Consider the following 23,684-nt stretch of genomic DNA (forward strand, 5'->3'; position numbering starts at 1 on the left):
GTTATCCCGATCTGGCCCCCACCACCCGATCCGCCCACAACCCTGTGACCGGTTAAGATCCGGCCGGGGTGGAACGCACCATGTCAGGACGATATGCAGCTGCTAAATTCGGCGGCGGCGACCACCGGGGCAACAAAGCTCCGACCCCAACCCGTAGGTTAGCCGCCGGGCGTCCGATCCGGCAACCTGCAACCCGCCAACCCCTCCTCGCCATAAAAGAGGGGTGGCTTCGCCAGAGGGCCGCCACCCCCATCCGAGCTCTCCGCCCCAAATTATGTGTAGCAGCGCAAGCCCTGCTGCCACAGTCCCTGGCTGCCATATGGAGGTGCTGGTATGTGGGAAATGAAATCACTCATCATAAGATGGCACAGCCTGTTGAGGTGTCCAAACCTTTCTTGCAAAGCTACATCCCGTCTTAGCTTGTTATCCAACAGCCCCCCCCCCCCAAAAAAAGCTGACCTTGTGAAGGGTAAGATGATGGTGAAGGATGAGGTGCAACCCAACCATTAACGCATGTGAAGGCCGCCAAGCCCCCACAATCAAAATGGCACCCCCACCTGAGAATTGGGCAAAGCTAAATGTGGATCGATCCATGTCCACGGATGGAATTGCAGGAACCGCGATAATTTTATGTGGCCATGATGGTGCTATCATGTTTTCGGCATGTTGTATGTGGTCTTGCCCTAATGCCTTACATGCTGAACTGGCGGGCTGTATATGGAGGGGTTGGCGTTGGCGCACCAATGGACCGAGCTCCCGATCATCCTGTAGTGCGATAGCAAGGTGGCAGTGGAGAGGATCACCTCGCTGGTCCTTATACGCCATGATGACTCATGAGGTGAAAAGACTTTCGGGTGAAAGAGAGTGTGTGGTGCTCATATCCGTAGAGAGCAAAATAATGTAATTCATGTGTTAGCGAACTTTGGTCGAATGGAAGACCGTATGGTTGCATATATGGATCCGCTATGGGCCGGTTAACATTCCTAGTCTTTGTAGGGATGAACTATTATGCTCTTGAGTAATACCCTTCTTTTTAGCCACGCAAAAAAAACATCAAACATTCCGTCATGTGTTTGTACTATACTTGGCCATCCCTCGGTCCGGGTCGGGCTTGGGACCGAGCCTAACCAAGCCTAACGCAAAAAACCTAGGCCCGGACCCGGCCCGGCCCAGGCGTCGGGCCTAGAAATTAGGCTCAAGCCCTACCCATCAGTGTAAAAGCCCACCGGGCCTCTTTGTTAAATCGCAAATATGGTGGCCTGGCCCGGCCTTCGAGCTCAAAATCTAGGCCTAGGCCCGGCTCATGAGCACCGTCGGATCGGGTCGTCCGGGCCTGGCTGCCCATGGCCAGGTATAGTTCATACTAACTGTTATTTACGTGATCATAAACCTTTTACCACTATGGGCCACCCCCAACAAACTACGATAGAGGAATTATGTTGCCGCTATTGGATTTGAAGCCTTACTTCTCATGGCCCAAGCCCAAGAGGCATAAAATTACATTATCAAATTGTTGCACGATCCGGTAGGGTTGTGTCTCCTTCTCTGCGTTCGAACGGGCAAATGGCGACGTCCCGACGGCCGCGGCTGATTGCCCATTGTTGGCTTGCAGCAAGCCCGTGCATCTTCCAGGGAACTCACCACTAATGATTTCTCAAGATCTGCTGTGGTTTGGTAATGTCTAATGCATTAGTTAGTACTCAGTAGCTACATACTCATGTGTTTACTAGACTAGCAAGAGGCCCATACATTGCATGGAACATCAAGATGCATTTATACGAGCTGTTTATCTCGTGGGAGACGAAGATGAATGAGGGAAGTCCTTATCTGCAAATGTGGAGAGGGGTGCGGGTATCTTTTTGCAAAATTGTCATAGTTTGCTTTCTATCCGTCAGATATAGATCGGGCGGTCCATATTGCAGGATGGCAGGAACACCATCATCACCAACTCGGTTTTTTTATAAGAGTAGAGATGGTTCTAATTTATTTATTTTTGGTTTCAGTTTTCCTACACTTCTCTAGATAAAAATCCAAGAGAAAGAATAAAGCATATTGTTTTTTCCAAGTCATTTGCTTCAACCTCGAACCATTTTCACTGAAATATCCGGATTCAACTTGTTAATTGTATGATCGTGTAGGTAACCGTAGAACTAAATTTAAGCAGATGGCTGTAAAACATGTGTTGTTTTCCCATACACAAATTATAACATGTGCGACTATTACCATAGATATGTAGCCATACAATTAATGTGAGACTTAATATGCATGGTTTGTGTAGTTGCCGCCTTCGCCCCCTTATGGTTACATCCTGGCTTTGCCCACCTATGGGTCCATGCAAGTAGCCGGTTTCCAACGCTGAAATGCTGCAGACGGTGCTCTCGCTCCAAGCCATCGGGTTGAGATCCTCTGCAGTACGGTACAGTTCTATAGTGCGGATGACATGCAGGTCCAGGTCCACACGACAGTTACTGTACTGCGCCGTACAGGACTGCAAAGAATCCTAACCCGAAGCCACCGGTTTCGTGTGTATAATGACAAAGGGGGGTTTGCGCTCATCGCCCTGCTCCTCCCCGATCACTCTCAGTCAGCTCCGACGAGGCGACCAAGCAAGTGGCAGTGGCACGCACGGAGATGGCCCCCGGCGGAGACATGGCGACGTACGTACGAACGTCAGCACGTGGGAATGGCATTTGCGAGCGCCCTTTAAGGGCATGGCCAATGGGTAGCCCCAAAGGTGATGCTTCATAAGCCAACTAGGCTCGGATGCCACTGTGGCAGCAGGACCGCTGCTTGCATGCGCCAGGTGAAGCTTGCAGAGGAGACGGGTTCTTCGGGTTCTTCAGCAGATAAAGAAGAGCAGATAAAGAAGGAAAGAGTAAGGAGGGAGTGGAAAAGAAGGGGAGGAAGAATGAAAAAGATGAACACATGGGGACCAAAGGATGACGGGTGTGAGGCAGCACCACCATAGCCACCATTGGACTGAACGCATGTGAGCAATAGCCTCAATCCTCCCATGCCTATGTGTTTGATGGAGCACTTGTCTTTTTTTCGCCTCCATTGGTCATGCCCTAATTACCCCTTGAATCAACACGTCACTGCTTACGATTCAGAATTTCAGATGCCTACAAATGCACAACGCAAGCCTGCCTGGTAGTGGTAGGAGCAGCTAGCGAAGTGCAGTGATGATACACTGCAGCGTGCGTTGCATGTCAGGTCGACGTGGCCTTGTGCCAGCCTCGCGTCGGTCGGCGAGTCTGAACCCGTGGCGTATATGCCATGGATCGCGTCGCTGTTCATGTCATCTTCAGCCACTATTGGATTTGATCGGCCACTCCCACTAGTCAGCGCTCATCGTTGGTCGATTCTGCGCCATGCGTTCGGTAGCTTGCGCTCCATGCCCAAAAGGAGCACGGAGGCGGGGATTCAGGGAGAGTGCACTTTGCTGGACGATGTGGACAAAATGGTTTCTCCACTTCCCTTCATCGGCCGGCCTGGAGAAAGAAAGATACTACTACTGCCAACCGATCGAATCCGGCAAAACAAAGCGGCACATGTGACGACGGAGACACAGTAGGTAAACCATGCGTTTCATCGGGGCCGGCGTAATGCTAATGCATATACACAAAGCACGACTGCACCCAGGTCAATAAAAGAAGAAGCACGCGACTGCACCACGTAATTTTATACAGTACTACTATGATGAACAGACAAACAAACAGTGTGCGTGGGACGGCGGAGAACAAACAAAAGCATTGTGAACGTGCGACTGCGTGGAGGTCTGTGAAGCAAAATACGCCGTGCCGCTGCGGCTGTGAAAGAGCGATGGCAATGGCACCGACCGACGCAGCAGCTGGCTCGTCCCGCCACTTGGCGCACGCTGCACTAGCCTAGTCTCATAACCACGGAGCCCCGTGACGAACCACACAGCTGTGGCCGTGCCGAGACAGCCCGCACCCGCTCCGCTGCCTACAAAGTGAGTGAGTATAAACTCGCCGCGCACCACCCATTGCTCGCCGTCCCCGTCCCCGTCCCCTTCCTTCCAGCGTCCTCTGCGAGAGACTGCAGCGACTGCCTCCGTGTGCGTGCGAGTGAGTGGGAGCGGAGATGGCGACGCACTTCGTGCTCAACACCGGCGCCAAGATCCCCTCGGTGGGGCTCGGCACCTGGCAGTCCGACCCCGGCGTCGTCGGCGAGGCCGTCTACGCCGCCGTCAAGGTCCCATCTCCTTCTCTTTCTCTCCCTACAAATCCACAATGCCCCCTTTCCTGTTTCCTCTTATGCGCTTTCCCTCTGCCTGATTTGATTTTGTGACTGAAATCGTGCGTGCAGGCGGGGTACCGGCACATCGACTGCGCCAGGGCCTACAACAACGAGAAGGAGGTACTAATCCGGTTTCTCCATACCTTTTGGATCCATTCTCTCCTGCATTATCGTCTGATATCCGTGCTCGAACTTCCTACTTGTTTCCTGCAACGCACCATCACTGATAAAAGAAGAAAGAACATAATATTCCGAGTATTCAGTTGTCCAATCTCCATTCATACTCATGGCCATACGACAGCTTGCTTTCTGTCCGTCTATTTTACTTGCCGTCTTTCACTAGAATAGTAGTGAACTGCTTTAGAAAGAGTCCATGATCTACCTACTTTTCCAGACAAAACTAATTTGGATAACTTTAGAGTATGTGTACCAATTCGAGATGCCAGTAGATTCTTTATGTCCCAAGTTTTCTCCATTGAAGTTGTGTTACAAATAACAAATGCATAGTATCCCTCTTTCGATTGTCCAGGTGGGTTTGGCTCTGAAGAAGCTATTTGAAGAGGGTGTAGTCAAGCGTGAAGATCTGTTTATCACCTCTAAGCTATGGTAAGACAAATTTCTGGTGATACCCCTGTGGTTATATCTCTTCAGTGCTTCATGTCCAACTAATTGCTGCTTTAATGGGTATGCTTTTTCAGGTGTGGTCATCATGCCCCAGAAGATGTGCCTGAGGCACTTGGGGATTCCCTCAATGACTTGCAGCTTGACTACTTGGATCTTTACCTTGTAAGTTGTATGGATCTTCCTTGTTAATGAGTCATAGTTCAGCACGTTATTTGCTCAGTTATGGTTTCTCTGTCTTCAGTGTCTCATGACCACCATTGGCATCAATTTATAACAAGTAGCTATTTCATATATTCCATTCATTTCTTTTAGTAAAAGATAATGTTCCTCAATCGACGGTCAACTTACATTATTGTGAAATCATGCATCAGCGTCCAAAGTTTGTCTATGTTACATCTGCTACAGTGCTAGTCTGCTGGATAATTATATTCCAATATTGTGATGTGAAGAGTGACTGGATCATTGAAAATGTGATTTCCTCCTATCACCACCCATTGGATATGCTGGCAGTTATTTCTGTCCTGTTCAACAACTCCGATCAGTAGTGTTCAGTTAACCTTATCAAATCCATCCATTCTGGTATTGACAGACATTGTATTGTGGACTTCTGCTTACTAAGTCTATGGATAATTTGGGGTTTATTTGTAATACTTCTGTCTAACTTTTGATATAGATGATTGTTTGTTGAAAGGGTTTCGTATGTTGTTGTAGAATAATGTCAAATGAAAAACTAATGGCATGTATATTTTTGTAGATCCATTGGCCATTTAGAGTCAAGAAGGGAACAAGCATTGGCAACCCTGAAAACTTCTTACCACCTGACATCCCAGCTACATGGGGAGCAATGGAGAAGTTACATGATGCCGGCAAAGCTCGTGCAATTGGTGTGAGTAACTTCGCATCGAAGAAATTGGGTGACTTGCTTGCTGTAGCTCGCATACCTCCGGCTGTTGACCAGGTGGAGTGCCATCCTGGTTGGCAGCAATCTAAACTCCATAGCTTTTGTCAGTCGGCCGGTGTTCACCTCTCTGTAAGTCTACCATCTAACTCTATATTTCCGTCAGTCAAGTGACTGCTAGTGGTGTTTGTAGCATTATCTTTCAGAAGTTGTGCTTGTGCTTATGATTCAGCATCTGCATGTTGCAGGCGTACTCACCGCTAGGTTCGCCTGGTTCAACATGGATGAATGGCAATGTCCTCAAAGAACCCGTCGTCCTCTCAATTGCAGAGAAGCTTGGCAAAACTCCTGCACAAGTGGCGTTGCGCTGGAACATTCAGATGGGCCACAGTGTACTGCCAAAGAGTGTGAGTGAAGAACGGATAAAGCAGAACCTTGCTGTTTATGACTGGTCTATTCCAGAAGACTTGCTTGCAAAGTTCTCTGAGATTAAGCAGGTGAGTTATGCAACTTCATATAGACATTTTTCATCTACTTTTAGCTGTTTTGTGCCTCAGCCGTCGCCTATTATCATATACGAGCTGCTTGATATGATTTGGAGAAGATTACACTGCTATTTGATACCGAATTTGAAACATATACAGTATACACTGGCTTTCTAATGCCCCATTGGAAATTTCTTATAGAACTTATAATTAAGTAGCATTTCTGAATTTGTATTGGGTAGCTTCAGTGCCAAGATACTCATACAGAAATGTTATTTTATCCTTGGATCATGCCTGTTAAAAGAAAATTAGAAGCACACGCGCAATAACAAGCAGCAATAATATACTAGTTCAGAAGCACAGCGTGACGGATTCTAGTGAGATGATGCACAGGTTTAGGTCTACTCGCCACAAGATATAACCAATGGTTATGTTCCACTCTTTTTTATTTTTTGAAAATTCTATTGCTTGTTGTTTCTAATTATTAATGGTCCAATGTCACTTACATGACATAAGAAACTGCTTATTCGTTTTGGACTGAATGGGCTACTATTCCATTCGCTGTTAATGGAGCCCTATTTTCCTTTGTTTCTTTCCTTATGAAAGGAGTACTGATCTTTTAAGGGACCTACACTTAATACCTTTTACTCTAGGAAAACACAGATAGAACAAAACCACCACTGAATTAACTGTCTAGTGGCTACGGCATTGCTTAATCAGGCCAACGTTGTTTGTCACTTCAGCTGTCATTCACATATTATAGAACAAAACTAACACTGAATTCACCGTGTAGTGGCTATTAGGTGCTGCATGACTTGATCAGACCAACGTTGTTTATCACTTCAGCTGTTGTTTGAAACAAACAGCGTCAGGTTCCTAATCCTATAGATCCATAAAGACGGGTACACGTCAATGATGGCCTTCTGAATCCTGATCCTGACTAGTGATGGCATCGTTAACCATCCGCGAACTACAATATGCATTTTCAGCCAAGGCGTTTCATTCATAGCACGCCAGCGTGAGTGCAGCAGTGCCCTAGTCATTTCTGACTTGCCATCCTTTTCTTGTGCTCTTCAGGCTAGGCTGCTTATGGGCAACTTCATCGTCAACAAAGACAGCGTTTACAAGACCCACGATGAGCTCTGGGATGGCGAAATCTAGGACAGCCCCCGTCGTGGTTGGGGGTTGGGCGTCTCATTACTGTCAGTCACTTGTTTTTCCTTTGTTGATAGCAGTGTCAGTCACTTGTTATGTATCACCATATGCGCTTAAGAAATGTACGGGTTCAGTCACCCTGGAAACTATTGAATAGACGCACGGTTTACTCCCGTAGGTGATAGGACCATAGGAAGTGAGATGACATGTATCTTAAGTTTCTGAAACTATCTTGTGTTGCCGGTGGAGGCATGAATTTATCATAGCTTTTCATGTCACTGGGATTGTTTGTTCTGTATGGATCGTTCCTCCAGCGAAGTTGATTCACATGGTAATAAAACTGGGGCCGTTTGTTTACAAGTTGATTGCTCGATTTTTCTCTTCTGGTAGCAAGTAGCGATAAGTTTCCACTCAAAGCTCGCTAGATTTTCCATGGATAGACAGCGTCGGGGAGAGGCCGAGAGGAGCCGTCGACTTGGCACCCACAGGTGACACACGGGTCCCATGGCCGCATCTCCTTGGGCTCGGCACCGGATGGGTGGGACGATCTAGACGTGTTAGCGATTTACTAAATGAGGAGGGTGATGCATGGGATAAAGCTAAATTGGTGACCATGTTTTCCCCGGATGATATCCAGGATATTCTGCAAATTTGTGTGGGTGGACAGGGCTCTGTAGATTTCCTGCTTGGAACTTTATAAAAAATGGTGAATTTACTGTGAAGTCTGCATATCATCTATGTATGGAGAAGAAAAGGGCAAGAGCTGGACAGCCAGGCTCTTCGTCATCCACCACGACCCACCAAGGTTGGCTCTCTCTGTGGGGATCCAAAGCTCCTGGGAAAGCGCTGATCCACGTTTGGAGATTGATCAAGAATGGCCTGGTGGTGGGCTCGGAACTTCTACGGCGACATATCAAGGCGGGCGTTTTTTGCCCTGCATGTGGGAGAGAAGAAGCTATATCATCGGTTTTGGGCCTGTTATCATTCGGCAATGTTTTGGAAGGAGCTGGGCTCGGCATTGGGTGTAAGGGTGGCGATCCCACCTGTATCTATGAGCACCCAGAGTTCGCTCGCGAAGTGGATGTTACAGTGGCTGTCAGAGGCGTCGGACGAGGAAAAGTCCATGATGATCCAGGGCATCTACGCACTATGGTTAGCACGGAATGAAACACGCGAAGGAAAGAAGATTGAGGAGCCGGAGCAGATTGCAAAAGCGGTGGTCATGCGACTAGAGGAGTGGCAAAGAGTAGTGGGTGGCCATGGTTCAGTTGCAAGTAGCCAGCTGAAGGATACTTGGAAACCCCCGGAGCATGGTTGGCTGAAGGCCAATGTAGATGGAGCTATGGTGCGGTCAGGGGTGGGAGGTGGAGGGGGTGTGATCTTTAGAGATGAACATGGAGTTTTCAGAGGTGCAGCGTCGGTGTTTTTCCCGGATACATGCAGCGCGGAGGTGGCTGAACTGCTTGCATGCAGACGAGCAGTTCAGGAAGCTGTTCAGAAGGGAGTGCAGAAGTTGCACCTTGAAACGGACTGCCAGACTGTTGCTGGGATGCTAAACGAAAAGAAGCGGAATTTATCAGCTATGGATCAAATTGTAGAGGAAGTGAAATCAATGTGCAGTTCGCTTGCTGAGTGCAAGATCACCTGGGTGAGGAGAACAGCGAATAGAGCTGCCCATGGGCTGGCTAAACTAGGAATAAGTAATATGGTTTCGATGTTTTGGGACCTTGTTCCCCCTGATTGTATTCTAAGTATTGTTTCAGACGAGATCCTTTCATTAGTTTAATAAAGTGAGAAGTGAATTTCAAAAAAAAACAAAACAAATCCCGGCTCGTTTGGGCGATATTGCTTCCATCACGTTCGCTTCCTCTTCAACCTCGCGTTCTTTTTGTTGCTTGGCGAAACGAAACGGCTTTGGAGGACTCCAGGTGTGCCCCTCAGCTCGTGATCGCATCCCCATCCCCATCCTCGCCTCGCTCGCGCGGGCGGAGACCGCGGGGTGGCCGGAGAAGAGGATGGCCGCCGCTCATTTCACGCTCAACACCGGCGCCCGCGTCCCCTCCGTGGGCCTCGGCACCTACAAGGCCGCCCCGGGGGTCATCGCCGACGTGCTCAGCGCCGCCGTCAAGGTACCAGCCCTCTCTCCCCATCCCCTTTTTAACCCCAGTTCAGACCTGTGCGTGCTGTTCTAAGTCTGCTTGCTGCGGCGATGGCAGGCAGGGTACCGGCACATCGACTGCGCGCCGCTGTACCATAATGAGAAGGAGGTTAGTCCGTCAGTTAACCCTGTAGATGAACAGTAAATCACATGCTTGCACACGGCTTTGATCTACAAGCAGATTACGAGGAGTGACTCGTCGTGTTCCTGTACTAGATTGGCGTTGCTCTGAAGAGGCTCTTCGACGATGGCGTGGTCAGGCGAGAGGACCTCTTCATCACTTCCAAGATATGGTACCTACCATTTTCTTCCACAAGGCTAGCATTTGTTTCGAACTAGTCATTTCACTTCCTATCGTAGCAACCAGAGAATCAAAACCCTGCACTTCTTCTGCATTTAAAGAAGCCAAGAACTCTGCACTTCTTCTGCATTTTGAAGAAAACTGTGTGCTACTTCTGTAGGTGCAGCGATCTCGCACCCGAAGACGTTCCGCTCGCAATCGACAGCACACTGAAAGATCTGCAGCTGGATTATGTGGATCTATACCTAGTAAGTTGGATCACCTTTACATGGATTCGGAAGTCCATAACTGAAAGATTGCCATCTTTCTGCTGTTAACGGCTGACTGTTCTGGACATCTATGTAGATACATTGGCCATTCCAGGTCAAGAAAGGCACCGAAATAAGCCCCGAGAACTTTGTCCACCCTGACATACCCAAGACCTGGCAAGCGATGGAGCAGCTGTACGATTCAGGCAAGGCTCGTGCCATCGGCGTGAGCAATTTTTCCTCCAAGAAGCTAGGTGATCTGCTTGCCATTGCCCGTGTCCCTCCGGCCGTTGATCAGGTCGAGTGCCACCTTGGCTGGCAACAGGCGAAGCTGAGGGCGTTTTGCCACTCCAATGGGGTTCATCTATCAGTAAGTCTGCATCTGCATGTGTGTTTCTGAGCACACTTGGCAAGTAACAATTGAGTGTTGTGCTCATATGCTTCTGGTCTGCAGGCGTATGCGCCCTTGGGCAGGATGAAAGATGTCGCGAGTAACCCGGTGGTGACATCAGTAGCCGAGAGCCTGGGGAAAACTCCGGCGCAGATCGCTCTGCGCTGGGGTCTTCAGCAGGGTCAGAGTGTGCTTCCCAAGAGTGCTAATGAGTCGAGGTTGAAGGAGAACATTGCTCTGTTTGACTGGTCTATTCCTGAAGAACTGTGCGCCAAGCTTTCTGAAATAAAACAGGCAAGTTTCAAACATCGCATTTATTTGTCTGGGCCTCCGAGGTGCAGAAAATGTTAAGATTGCTTGCTACAATGTTGGCATTGGCAAATGCGCATATACGAAATGTCATAACATGAAACTAGTTCTGGTTAACTCATACTAGTAGTCTAAGCAAAGGTTGTTGTAGTATACGCCTGGTTGTGTTTTGTTATATACAATTGTAGAATTGTTACTGATACAAGTGTGTCTTGTTCAATGCTCATGTTGGAACAGGTTAAGCAAATCAGAGGGGATTCGTTTGTGCACCCTCAGAGCATTTACAAAACCTACGAAGAGCTCTTCGACGGAGAGATTTGAAAGGAGACATCAGAATTTGGATGCACCACTAGAGTGTTGGGAACTGATAATAGCAACCAGCCGAGGAACAAATTTGACAATTATGTTTTTGCTCTACTGTAAGATAATCACAAGTAAGAAATGATGAGGATACATCGAAGGCTAATAATAATAATTTCCTCCAGTGGCTTGGCACGGTACTAGAATGCAAATATGTGTTTATAGTTGCATCCCCCCTTCACCTCCAAAAGAGATGGAAAAACATAACAGGGGGTGGTGCCCTGGTGCACCTTACTAGTACTTTCCAAGCATAACTCTGCAATGGTACTAACTGTACATCTATAACATGCCACAGATTCAACTTTCAACTATACAGGAGCCAAGAAACCCACAAGGTAGCTCCCATGGTACGAACCGGAAGAGACGTTTAAGGCTTCGCTGAAATTTCACCATGCTTCTCGAAATTCCTTCCTGAATCTGTTGAGACGGCCTTTCAGATTACGTTCTCTGAAGCTGGCATGAATCAAGGTTACTGCAGGGTAGAAACTCAACTTGTTAGGGCAATAGTGTTTTACGCAAACATTCTGAAACTCTAATTAGATGGCCTTACCGAGTAGACCAACGTATAGTTCCCACGGAACTATCAGGAAATTGCAGGAGCTCGCCCAGAAAATGCAGCTAACTGCAAACATATTAACAGTTCATTTCTGGTTCTGTTGTAACTGAAATTTTGCAAAAACTAAGGTAAAAATGGCATCATATGTGTTCTACCAACCTTCAAAAAGGAACAGGGCAAAGACCCACATAGACAGAGGTCGGCCACAAATATGAGTTGATCCTTTCATACTTGGTCGGCCATGACGGACAGAGCTGAAATGCCATTGGCAACAATCTAAACAAAGCTCTCCAAGAAACCGAGTAAAGGAATAATAATAAAACCAGGCAATAAGGTAATCATTTATGTATGGTCTCATCTGGGCCGCTAAATCCGGTGAAAATTTTCTGACAATGCTTATAACCTTGTTGGTGGAAGTAACAGCAAAACTGCAATATCGAACATCAAAAGTACCTAATCAGTAACAATCATCAAAAGTACCTAATCGGTAACAATCATCCTGGTAGAAGTCTGAGGTATCACTGTTTCCCCACTGTAAAGAGGAATAACTGAATAATGTTGAATAGAGCAATAGAAGTGACAACAATTGGGAGCCGCGGGGCTAGATAGAAGAGATAAAGCTTGCTATGGTGATACGCATCTATTGAGCGTATTACAAATAAATTGCTCAGGTACTCGTGTCAATCCTTCATCTGGAATATAAGAGATACTTGGAGATTGAAAAGATGGACAGAACCCCGTGCTCATTTTAGTTGGGAGGGACATGTTTTCTCATTGTAGGCATAACATTAGCAGTGAGAAAGTTTAAACACACCTGTCACTGAAAAATGCAATGCTGAGGCCAGTTGCAAAAGCTGTAAGTATAGCAACTGGTTTCTGAAGGAAGCTCATCCCTGCATATTGCATACACAAGAGAACAGAAATATGAAACCCAAAAACTTCGTGTAACTTATAGAAGCCAAAAACACCGGTACACGCAGAGGTCCCATTGCGTACCTATCAATAGGATCAAGATGAAGTAGTTGGTCCCATAGCTGCAAAACATCAAAACAGATGGAAAGGAGCATTAATAAGGGGGGTATATGGGACGGCACAATGGCACAAATATACATATTTGCAAACTGGCAGTACACAGTTAAAAGTAAATGGCAGTAAGGCATCCCATTCTAGCGTATCAAATATTCAAAATCAACGCTCAGATATTCTGTACTCGAGTCGTTAATAAGTCATGACTCGAGTATCTGTTCAGTAGCTACACTTTGGCTCAATTGTTTTTAAATACTTTTTTTGGTGAAACAAACATCGATTCTTTGACATAATCCCTAGCTAATATTTCCAGCAGTGACACCATAATGTGCACAATTGATGCAACATTATTCTCAGTTTCCAACAGCACACAAAAATCACGCCCGGATTCGGCCTGTTCGTCCAACTTAAAAGTCCACAGTGTTAATGGTTTTTACTTCTTATTCTTCCAGCCGATTTCGAAGAAAACTATGAACCACCTGCGAAGACGTATCAACCCTCTGTCTCCCCGCGAGCCCAAATCGAAACAGGTACCCAACCAATCTACCGCGCTGATCATTCGGTCGATGATATAGGCGAAGGAACGGGCAGAGAATCGAGCGATGGATCGTACTAGTAGAGGTTGCACTCGAGGCGGCTGATCCACTTGGAGCAAGACCGCGGGGCGCTGAAGCGGGAGAAGAACTCGGAGGCGGGGCGCGGCGGCGGAAACCAGACGAACTCCCGCATCGCCTCCACCACGTCATCCGCCGTCGCGGGTCTGCCGTCCATCGCCGCCGCTCGCCGCCGACTACGAAGCCCAGACGCTATCGATCGAGGAGAAGACGGGCGCTTGGTTCGAATTTGGCGAGCCTCGGTCCGGTTGGAACAAGACTCGTACGTACTATCTGACCGCACGCAGTTTTGGCCGTCCGATTCATGGACCAACGGCTCAGATCGGGCTCTCAGGCCAAGTGTGGCACTACCCCGCATGCCGCGTGCAGTTGTACACTGGAGAATTGGAAGGTCACACTTGTAGTTCATCCTGAACTCGTGACCCAGCTTTTTTTTTGAGCGGTGTGACCCAGCTAATCTATTGCGTGTTTGCATTGGTGATCTACGGTTCAAATAAGGTAATGGGCTCTCGATGATATTTGTTTCTATTTCTGGCACAGCCGTGACATCTCACACATCTAGATCAGGATGACACATCTACGTTTACATCGGTGAAGCTCCTAGTGACACGTTGGATAGGAAGATGTGGGTGAGAATTATTCAGGATATTGTCTGATGATATATCTGGTTTCAAAATTTCGATGATGCCGATAATCGATTTATATTTAAAATTGCATGGCGCCACATCTGATTGGATATCAATTCTATATCCGCCAAGTGTTTGAATTATTATGCTGGATCAACCAGGAACCATTCAATCCATTTTGCGCCATGCTTTGGTTGACACGTGACAAGTTTAAGTTGCCATGTTTTAGTTTTCTCTCGCAAAATTCTAGCATGCGTACACGCAATAAGAATATTCCCCCAGGCACGAAATGCACGTTATATCAGAGCTTTACATGTATTCTTATTGGTGATCTACAGTTCAAATAAGGTAACGGGCTCTCAACGATCTTTTTCTATTTCTGGCGGATCCACTGAGCCTTGACACCTCACATATCTAGCGGTGGTCGTCTCCACACTTACATAGTGATGTTGAGTTGCACATTGGTGAAGCTCCCCGTGACACGCTGGAATGGAAGATGTGGGTGTGAATTAATCAGGATATTGTCGAAGGCGATGTAGGGTTTAAATCTCCAGTGGCGCTAATATTCGATTCAAATTTAAAATTGCCAGATGCCACATCTTCCGATATCAATTATGGATCCGATAAGTGTTGATCATTATGGTCGACCGACCAAGAACTATCCAATCCATTTGCACCACACCACACTTTGTGGTCACATGTTTAAGTTACCATGTTTTAGTTTTCTTTGGCCAATTTCTAACATCCGTACACGTAATAAGAACATACTACGCACTCAAATTCTACTACCCCCTAGGTAGAAATAGGGCTTAAAGGTGTTTGTGATCTTTCATCTTTGTTGCATGCTGGTGATAGTGATAATGTTATTATGATATGTCTCAGTCCTCTACCAGACTTCCGGGATGCAATTCGCTCCGGCGCGGCTACTCGAAAGCCACGTCAATGTTGGGCACATCCTTTGCCACTTTTGTATGCACGTGTGAAGTTGATGAATAATCGCATTGGTCCACGGACCTCTTAGAAAACACAAACTAAAATAAAACACCATTATGGTGCGTGCACGAGTGAGCGTGGTGGTGGGGAGGTTGCATCGTAAAGATCCACCAAGTTGTGACGTCTCATATATCTAGATCGGGTTGACACCGCCACGGGTGATGTTGAGTTGCACGTTGCCGAAGCTCCCCGTGACACGTTGGACTGGAATATGTGGGTGGCAATGATTGTGGATATTGTCCAAGGCCATATATGGTTTAATTTTCAATGATGCCGATAATTGACATAAAATGTAAAATTGTTTGAGGCCACATTCAATTCATATCAATTCAGGATCCGCCAAGTGTTCAAACTACTATGGTCGATCAACCAAACGCTATCCAATCCATTTGCACCAGACCACGCTTTGATTGACACATGGTCACAAGTTTTAAGCTGCCATGTTTTAGCTTTCTCTAGAAAATGCCTAGCATGCGTACACGTAATAAGAATATAATGCGCACCCAAATTCTACTCCCACCCCGGGCACAAAATTCACGTTTAATCAGGGCTTTACCTTCGCCGGCGACAACGATCTTGCATCTTGTTGCATGCTGGTGATAGTGACGAATGTTCTTGTGATCTGTCTCGGTCGGTCAGTCCTTCACCACAACCCCAGGACGCGGTTCGCTTCGCCGCGGCTACTCGCAAGCCACGTCGAAGTTGGGCGCGTCCCCTGCCACTTTTGTATGCACATGCGTGAAGTTGATGGATCATCACACCCTTTCATGGACCTTGCGGCCGCACACTTCTTAGAAAAAGCACAGCCGAAATTAAGCACCATTCATGGATTCTGTGGTGGGTTGGGGTGAGCATCGAAAGGAAAAACTCTGCTGTTCTTCTGGACAATCATTGCGCGGTTGTTGCATCGTCTTCTTCAGAGAAACAGGAGGAACAATTGGCCAGTTTTGGATGGACGTCACGTGCTGGCATGTCTCGTTTAGACACGTCGCGCCTCCGTGATCTCGATCGTTGCCTGCCTGATTGGGCCTCGGCTCCTCACGCATCTCGCCCCGACACGTCCGGCTTTGTTCGCACGGCCTGACCTGATCATCGCCCTGACACGTCCCACTGTCCTGCTCGTCTTGATCATTGGTCGCTGTTTTGGACTCGACCTCTTGACGTCATTGCGCTCTCATAATTCTCGGCTTCGACATGTGACGCTCTCTGTGGACCGGCGGGACGCGTGGCGGCGGCGACGGCGACGGGGAGGGTGGCGCGTCTGTGCACTCCGGGCTATGGAAGCCACGCTGCCAATGTGCTCTACGTGTTGCAGGTTAGAAATGGAGTCCAGAGAATATGCTGCTGGTGGTGTACGTACGTGCACCTCCAGTGCTCGGCACCGCACGACTGGCTTGAGTACTGCGAAGAAACGAACTTCCACACGGCGACGAGTAAACAAACAAGTGCGATTACATGAAAAGGATAGTTCGATGAACTGCAATAGTGCCATTTAGCAGTCGTTTTCCTAGGTTTTCTAGAGAGGAGGCGACCAGGAGACGGCTAGCTTTTACCCTCGACCTGTTGGCGCCACCGCGGCTTCGCTGGCCTCGGCCGACCGCTACGGCAGTGGGACTGCGGAAGGGTGGGAATGGGTGACCCGGTTGTCTTTCCTCGTAGGGTCTTTGAATTCTTCGTTCGCTAGTGAAGTTGGAGCAGCCGACACGATGGCAACAATGGCGCTTCGGTTTTTCTTTTTCATGTTGATGTCCTTTCTCAGAGTGGTGTTGGCGAGTCGAAGGACGGTGTCGGTCATCGGGTGCATGATCTGCATGGCGGCAACGTCCCGTGGAGGTATGAAGCTTCAACGTGTTTTCGTTCTCTAGTTTCATTTTAGTGCGATGAAGCTCGGTCGGATATGACTTTGTTGGAGAATTTGTGAGACTTGTGCCTGCCTTCTCTGTCTCTTCGAAGTTGGGATTATCTTTTGGCCTTCCTCGGGGAATTTGTGAGATTTGTGCCTACCTTCTCTGTCACTTTCCGGTCGCATGCGTGTTCTGTTGTATATCAACGACTTCCTGGTTGTTGATTCTATAAACTCTTGAGTTTCAACAAGGGTGCTCCGGTAAGTTGAAGATCAAAAGCCGACAATGAGCTTTGCTCACATTGGGTCATCGCTGGACGCAGAAGGAAACACATTTGTGATTTCTTCAATGACATGTCCGTAATTTATTATTATTTTAAGAAAACGGTTGCAAGGGCTAATTTTCTTCTGTCTACGGCATTTGGCCTTCTACAAAAATTGTACCATTTAGAGCAACTCCAATAGTCACTGCATCCGTAAAAAAACACGGTTAGTTGAGGCAAAAACAACCCTCTAACAACTCTGTAGACCTGATTTTTTTTACGGGTTCTCGTGTAATTCTCCAACTCACCTCATGTTAACTGAAAGATAGCCCTTCCCGTATAATTTGACTAGCAGGGAATCGCTGAAAGTTCACAGGTGAAACCCCTCGTGCATCCCGTGTTCCCGCACCGCCGCCATGCCAGGGCTCACCACCACACCTTCCCACATGGCCACGCCGCCACGTCTCCCCGCTCCGCAGCTCGCCGTTGCACCGCCATGCGTTGCCGCCACCGCCGGTCACCCAGCTCACGTGGTAATTGGTGACGGGCAACGCCGCCCGTTGCACTGACTTGCTGGCCCTAGGCTTGTTTAATGGAAAGTGAAAAAATTAGGGAAAGATGTTTAAGAAAACCGAGAAAAGACCTCATAGACAACTTTTTTTTAACTTACTTTTACGAACTATATATATTTTTTGAGCTGTATGAAGAACTATTTGAATTGCCGACGCTGTGCACCCTGCGATTTTTTTGGTGCGATCCGACCATCTGCAATTTGCAAAAGGAAAAGAATCCGCTTCAAAAAAGAGGGGGAAAAGAACCGGATATTCGCATCTAAAACAAGCAGAGAAAAAAAAAGGTACCTGTCTGAGCCAAGGTTCGTACTGGGGACCACTAGTGTGTGAGACTAGCGTGATAACCAACTACACCACCCAAACATGTTATGATGTGACGAGCGAATATTTTACTTGACCATTTCTGTTTTATTAGGGAAATATTTTACATCGCCTTTGATGTGCGCAGGAGACATCGTCGTATTATGATCTCTGAGGAAAAATATCTAAAGATTCTAGATGGCGAGGCGGTTGGTGGTTAGCAGCAGCGTACTAAAAAACATCACGGGCGCGTCGAGCGCCGTGCGAGTTTGTTTGTCGCGCGCGCCCAGATTGAATCGGAGCCATGTGCAAGGGCCAAGGGCCAAGCATCTTCTCAATCAGGTCGGTAGAGCTAGAGTAGTGGCACTTCCGCGCCAAAAAATAAGAGGCGGTCAGTAGGGGCGCTGCATGCTTTGAGATCTGTGATTCCGTGGCATTGCGCTAGCTTAAGAGCATTTTTTTTTCGGGTAAGCTTAGAGCATCTTTAACGGACCCGCAATTGCGGGACCCGTTATATTTTTTTCAGCGCCGAAATAGCGTTTTAGCGCGCTGGGCTTGTGTATTTGCTTTACTAGAAGCGCAAAACACACTGTGTCCAATCCCACGGTTCCATCAGCAGCAGCCCAGATTTTTCAGCAGGCGCACCAAATAATCAGTGTGCGATGCCGTTTTCCCTAGCACGCTGAACCTATTTTGCTGCGCGCGGGATTTTAGCGCGTCCGCTGGAGCCCAATTTCAATCACGCGCAATATAGTCATTTTTTTCAGCGTGCGGCTAATCTAGCGCGTCTGTTGGAGATATATCTGGCCATACCTCGGGCCGGGCCTAGCCAAACCCGACACAAAAAACCTAGGCTCGAGCCCGGCCCAGCCCGGCCCGGCCGTCGGGCCTGTTTTCTGGGCCCGAGCCCAGCCCGAGCCGTCGGGCCTCAGGCCAGCCCGGCCCGTCCTTCAGAAAAATACGAAAACGATGGGCCCGGCCTGGTCTTCAGGCTCAAAATCTAGGCCCGAGCCCGGCCCGGGAGCGGCGTCGGGCCAGGCCGGGTCGGGCATTTTCGGGCCGGGCTGCCCATGGCCAGGACTAGTTGGAGATGCTTTTACGAAGAAGTATAGTATATACGGGTAGTAAAACATTGTGGGCCATGTGGCGCGTAGCACAGTTTGGCCGGACGCGCCGCGCGGTACAGTGCGCGCAATGATCAACGGACCTACTCCTACTCCTAGGTAGGAGTAGTAGCAAAAGCAAAGCGAAGTTCGTGCGCGAAATGATGCTGCATGCATAGCGTAGCTTATACTGTGCGTTGGTGGTTGGTGCATGCCTCCTGGCCGCGTACCGCCACGGCGCACCGTGCGCATAGAACCAAACTCGGTGTCGACGGTGTGGGGGCTCCGAGGAAGTCACCTGGCTGAGTACAGAGTACAGCGCGGGGGTGGAAGGCTGTGTTTATTGTGCTGTAGTAAATACTAAGTAGGTGAGGGAATTCCAACTCGGCGTTTATTGTGGTGAATCAGTGGCTTCGGTGCCGTCCCGGGGAATAGGAGTATTGTGATGGAAATACGTGCTCACAGCAAAAGAGACGTGGAAGTGCGTAGTATTCCCTCCATTCGGAAATACTTGTCATCAAAATAAATAAAATAAAATACATCTAGATGTATTTTAATTTTAAACATAGTACTTAGTTTTGTTTATTTTAATGACAAGTATTTTCGGACGAAGAAAGTACTTGAGGAAAACGCACTATGTCCACACAATGAGAAAACGCAACATCCCTACAAACAATTCTTCCCCAAACTACTAGAGCGTAGAGAAACGCAACATTTCCGCACCAAAAACCATAATTTTACTACTACTAATGTGTTGAACTCTTATTATAGGGAGATCATGATAATTGGTGCACTGTATCAAAAACTACACTGATCTCCTCGTAAAGAAAACTACAGTACATTGATCGATTAGGTGGAAATGTACTCCTATCATTGGATTTGTCATAGTTTTAGGAATATTGAATTCCTTCTTATATAAATATATTTAAGCAAAGTAAAGGTCAAAATTACCATGGTAGTGTTTAGAGCATAAGAAATGTGTTGAATTTCTTATTATAGAAAAATCGTGATAATTGGTGTAGTATCAAAAATTACATTGGTATCCCCGCAAAAAAACTACATTAACCGATTAGGTGGAAATGTACTCGTAACATTGGTGCCACTAGATACAAATCACGTCAACACTTCGTATAGATCTATACAATCGTGGAATTTTCACGGCACACGAGGTCGATATGTTTGAATATTTGTGAATATTGGATGACTGAAATTCAAACCCTTCACTAGGTTAATGAAGGAGCTACATGATGAGAACTGGATCTGATCGGTCGCTCGCCTGGCGATGCCGGCCTAGCTGCTGGAGTTCATTACTGTTGCATTGGTAACATCTGAGGTAGCGCTGACCCCGCGTAGGGAAGACTCCATATCATGGCATTGGACCCCCAACGGCATCTGCTCCGCTGCTTCAGCTTACGCCAGTTTGTAGGGTCCTTTCCCAGGTTCTCGCCGACTAAGATCTGGAAGGCGCACGTGGAACCAAAATGCAAGTTATTATTCTGGCTCATGCGCCATGGAAAGATTCTTACGACGGACATGCTGGCCGTTTGGGGCTGGCCTCATGACCCTCGCTACCCGCTTTGTCTTGGGGCGCTAGAAACGACAACTCACCTGTGCAAGGACTGCTTGTTTTCTGTCGCAGTATGGTCGCACGTCCCAGTGTGGACGGGAGAGGCACATGCGGTCACGCATGCGCTTTCACCTCCAATGAAGATCTCTAACTGGTGGGATACGTTCGTCGCTCCGCCGTCCATCGAGGACAGACGCCATCGTAGCGGCCGCTTTCTCTACGCCATTTGGAATATCTAGAAGGAGTGTAATGGTCGCATCTTCAATGGATCTCGCATGACCCACTTGGAGGTGGCGGCAATCGCATTTGAGGACATCAAATAGGGGCCTTGGCCTCCGGAAGGGCCCATGAGGCGACCAATATTGGTTGAGTTGCAATACCTTGTAGGTTTCTTTTGCGATTTTCTGCCAGGTTTTCCCGGAAAAACCTGACACCTTTGTACATAAACCCTCCTTTTTGTATGAATAAAAGGCAGTGCTTCTGCCGGTTCCTCGATTGAAGAAAAATAAATAAATCAAACCAAGGTAATATACAAACTATGTTGCTCGAGCTATTTTTTTAGCAAATGATCAGCCCCCCCCCCCCCACCCCCCGCCCCCTAAATTGCATTTCCATGAAACTAGGAACACAATCATATGTCCTAGTTTGATCTCATCCCCACGTGCCATGCATGCACCTCAAGCCCTCCTGACACCATTCTATTCATTTCCATTACCGACATCCTAAACTACAAGAATGTAGTTTCATTATGTACATCATCTTCTGTCGACCATGCTCCAATAGTTTGATACATAACAAAAATGTATACATGAATTAGACAACTGTTAAATTTGACCGCTGGTAGTGTGCTTGATTGGGACCAAGTGGAATCTAACAAGGTGGTTGTAGAATCTTCGAATGAGATGAAAAGGAAATAACGAATTGGGGAACATAACCATTTCATTTTTCGTTTGGTCGAGAGGATGGAAATGGAAAGAGACTAATTAGGGAATCAATTATTTTGTTGTTTTGAAGTTAACGACTGGTTCAACTTGTCCGAATGTTACCCTCAATGGAGCTAGTTTGTTTTATTCCACTATGCTGCATACCGTGAGCCAAAGGACCACACCGTTCAATACAAATTACATTACATTATATTCAGTTCTCTTAACTAAACAATACCTAAAAGGTGGTGGTGTCCAAGTGGACTTGCGCGCAGCCAAACCCGACCGGCATGCCAAAGGAGGCAGACACCGACGGGCACAACCACAACCAGCAGCCTCCATGGCCGCCTCCCGAAGAGGCGGACCCGAAACTCGTCGGGAGGGGGGAGAGGAGGGGGAGGAGCCGCAGCTAGCAGGGCCCCGCTGAGGCCGGCCGGCCGGAGCGCTGCCGCTAGCCTGAGAAGGCGTCCAGATCACGTCAGGGCGGACAGGGCATCACCGCGGGGAACTGCGGCCGGGGCAGTCCACCCACGCAGCCAACGAGGAGGGGAGGCCCGGGGAGGCCGCCGCCACCGTCGCCGCCGGAGGAGGAGGCTGCCACAGCCGACCCTGATCTGGCGTGAGGGGAGGGGCGAGGGCGAGAGGAGAAAGGACAGCCCGCCGCCGCCATCTCAGGGCCCGGCGCGGCTTCGCCGGCCGGCCCTCCGGCGCCGGCGACGCGAGGCGAGCGAAGGGCGGGTGACAGGACGCCGACGGCTAGGGTTCCCCTCGAGTCGCCCGGCTCAGGCGACGCGGGGGTTGGGGAGAAGGGTCGACAAATTTACTACTACGCCGAGCAAATCGAAGTGGGGGACTACATAATTCTTATTAGTAGAGCTATTTTTTTTTTCAGAGTAAGGAGTCTTCCCCTTTTTCGATTTTTTTTCCACCAAACTGATAACACATTGATATGAGCTAGTGTGATCTCATCCTCACATGCTTGTTTGCGCATCCACCCCTTTGTACCAACAATATTCATCTTCATCACCTACATCCTAGACTATATGATTCAACCACGGTTTTGCCGACCGCACTCTAGCAGTTTGATTATCTATCATACATGACAAAGACAAATATATACATGTAAGAACCAAGTGTTTGATCGGGGGAATCAACCGGAATCAAGTGGAATTTTTCTAGAACATTGGGATAAGATGAAAATGTGTTTTGGTTGGTGAACATATTTTGTTTATATTGAGATTTATATTCCTCTTGATCAAGAAAACGGAAAATGAATATCAACCAAGCATGGAATCAGTTCTTTTGCCGGCTTCGAAGTTATCAGCTGGTTCCACTATTAGCCAAATGTTCCATTCAATCGGACGAGTTCCTTCCGTTCTACGTTACCACATTCCGTGACCCGAGCATTCGGTGAACCGAAGTTCCATAGCTTCTAAAACCGATCCATTCCACTCTACCACTCGGTTCCCTCGAGGCCTCGACGAAACACCACCTAAGTGTCCATGTTCCAAGGCATATACGCGAATCCATCGACATGCTACTCCACTAGCAGATACCACATTCTCATCTCCTTGGGACTCAAAGTATGCACATACATGTGCCTTCATGCAACCTCTTTTAAGGAAACATGTGAGTACAAATTGGCAGGTGCGTCAAAATGACCATAACAATCCACCCCATACCGATGCTAGAGCCAGCAGTACGAGTGAAGAGTGTACTACCATACCATACCATGCATGACCGAAGGAGGACAGCCCCCAAAAAGAGCCTACCCCGCAAACGTCCACCGCACCCTTCCACTGCTGTGTCCAGGTGCGGGGCAACAGCTGGCGGCCGATCGATCCCGCCCTATATTTCCTCGGCTCCAGGATATTTTGCGCAACGGCCTTCCCTCCCTCCCCCTCCCTCCGGGCGCGCGCACACGTGGGCGCCCCGCACGGGCGGCCGAGGCGGTGGCCACGGGCTCCCCTCGCCGCAGACGATCTAGGGCCTGTGGCCGCCATCGCGCCGCACACGTACCCCGCGTGGCCCCGGCCCCACCTTCCCCGGGCCGGGACGCGACGGGGCGCTGCGGCTCGCTCGCCTCCCCTCCTCCCCTTTAAATCGGGG

At 48.2% G+C, this 23,684-nt stretch overlaps 3 protein-coding genes and 1 non-coding gene across 4 annotated transcripts; 2 read left to right on the plus strand and 2 right to left on the minus strand.

The window, feature by feature from the left end:
• Nucleotides 1-3,914: 3,914 nt before the first annotated feature.
• LOC123062591 (aldo-keto reductase family 4 member C10) lies at nt 3,915-7,779 on the plus strand. Its single transcript, XM_044486170.1, has 7 exons — nt 3,915-4,215; nt 4,330-4,380; nt 4,790-4,866; nt 4,959-5,046; nt 5,639-5,914; nt 6,031-6,279; nt 7,345-7,779. The coding sequence occupies exons 1-7, from the start codon at nt 4,105-4,107 to the stop codon at nt 7,426-7,428; spliced, it is 936 nt and encodes a 311-aa protein (XP_044342105.1). The 5' UTR covers nt 3,915-4,104; the 3' UTR covers nt 7,429-7,779.
• A 1,520-nt stretch (nt 7,780-9,299) lies between these two features.
• LOC123058789 (NADPH-dependent aldo-keto reductase, chloroplastic) lies at nt 9,300-11,309 on the plus strand. Its single transcript, XM_044481469.1, has 7 exons — nt 9,300-9,551; nt 9,639-9,689; nt 9,797-9,873; nt 10,042-10,129; nt 10,227-10,499; nt 10,584-10,814; nt 11,067-11,309. Exons 1-7 carry the CDS (start codon nt 9,438-9,440, stop codon nt 11,148-11,150), a joined length of 918 nt encoding a protein of 305 aa, XP_044337404.1. The 5' UTR covers nt 9,300-9,437; the 3' UTR covers nt 11,151-11,309.
• LOC123058791 (PRA1 family protein A2) lies at nt 11,285-13,723 on the minus strand. Its single transcript, XM_044481470.1, has 6 exons — nt 13,385-13,723; nt 12,742-12,779; nt 12,560-12,638; nt 11,905-11,999; nt 11,740-11,811; nt 11,285-11,661 (listed from the first exon to the last, which is right to left on the minus strand). The coding sequence occupies exons 1-6, from the start codon at nt 13,540-13,542 to the stop codon at nt 11,576-11,578; spliced, it is 528 nt and encodes a 175-aa protein (XP_044337405.1). The 5' UTR covers nt 13,543-13,723; the 3' UTR covers nt 11,285-11,575.
• A 4,248-nt stretch (nt 13,724-17,971) lies between these two features.
• TRNAV-CAC (transfer RNA valine (anticodon CAC)) lies at nt 17,972-18,045 on the minus strand. Its single transcript has one exon. It is a non-coding gene; the product is annotated as a tRNA-Val (tRNA).
• Between the last annotated feature and the right edge of the window lie 5,639 nt (nt 18,046-23,684).

Source organism: Triticum aestivum, chromosome 3A, assembly GCF_018294505.1.
Source record: "Triticum aestivum cultivar Chinese Spring chromosome 3A, IWGSC CS RefSeq v2.1, whole genome shotgun sequence".
Taxonomy (NCBI): Eukaryota; Viridiplantae; Streptophyta; class Magnoliopsida; order Poales; family Poaceae; genus Triticum; species Triticum aestivum.

Excerpts from the sequence above, each read along its gene's own strand:
- LOC123058789 (XM_044481469.1), top strand. The coding sequence starts at position 9,438 with ATGGCCGCCGCTCATTTCACGCTCAACACCGGCGCCCGCGTCCCCTCC. Across the intron at positions 9,552-9,638 it reads TGCTCAGCGCCGCCGTCAAG|GCAGGGTACCGGCACATCGA; the intron begins GTACCAGCCCTC and ends CGGCGATGGCAG. Across the intron at positions 9,690-9,796 it reads TGTACCATAATGAGAAGGAG|ATTGGCGTTGCTCTGAAGAG; the intron begins GTTAGTCCGTCA and ends TTCCTGTACTAG.
- LOC123062591 (XM_044486170.1), top strand. The coding sequence starts at position 4,105 with ATGGCGACGCACTTCGTGCTCAACACCGGCGCCAAGATCCCCTCGGTG. Across the intron at positions 5,915-6,030 it reads CGGCCGGTGTTCACCTCTCT|GCGTACTCACCGCTAGGTTC; the intron begins GTAAGTCTACCA and ends TGCATGTTGCAG. Across the intron at positions 6,280-7,344 it reads AGTTCTCTGAGATTAAGCAG|GCTAGGCTGCTTATGGGCAA; the intron begins GTGAGTTATGCA and ends TGTGCTCTTCAG.
- LOC123058791 (XM_044481470.1), bottom strand. The coding sequence starts at position 13,542 with ATGGACGGCAGACCCGCGACGGCGGATGACGTGGTGGAGGCGATGCGG. Across the intron at positions 12,639-12,741 it reads CATCTTGATCCTATTGATAG|GGATGAGCTTCCTTCAGAAA; the intron begins GTACGCAATGGG and ends TGCAATATGCAG. Across the intron at positions 11,812-11,904 it reads TGCCCTGTTCCTTTTTGAAG|TTAGCTGCATTTTCTGGGCG; the intron begins GTTGGTAGAACA and ends ATATGTTTGCAG.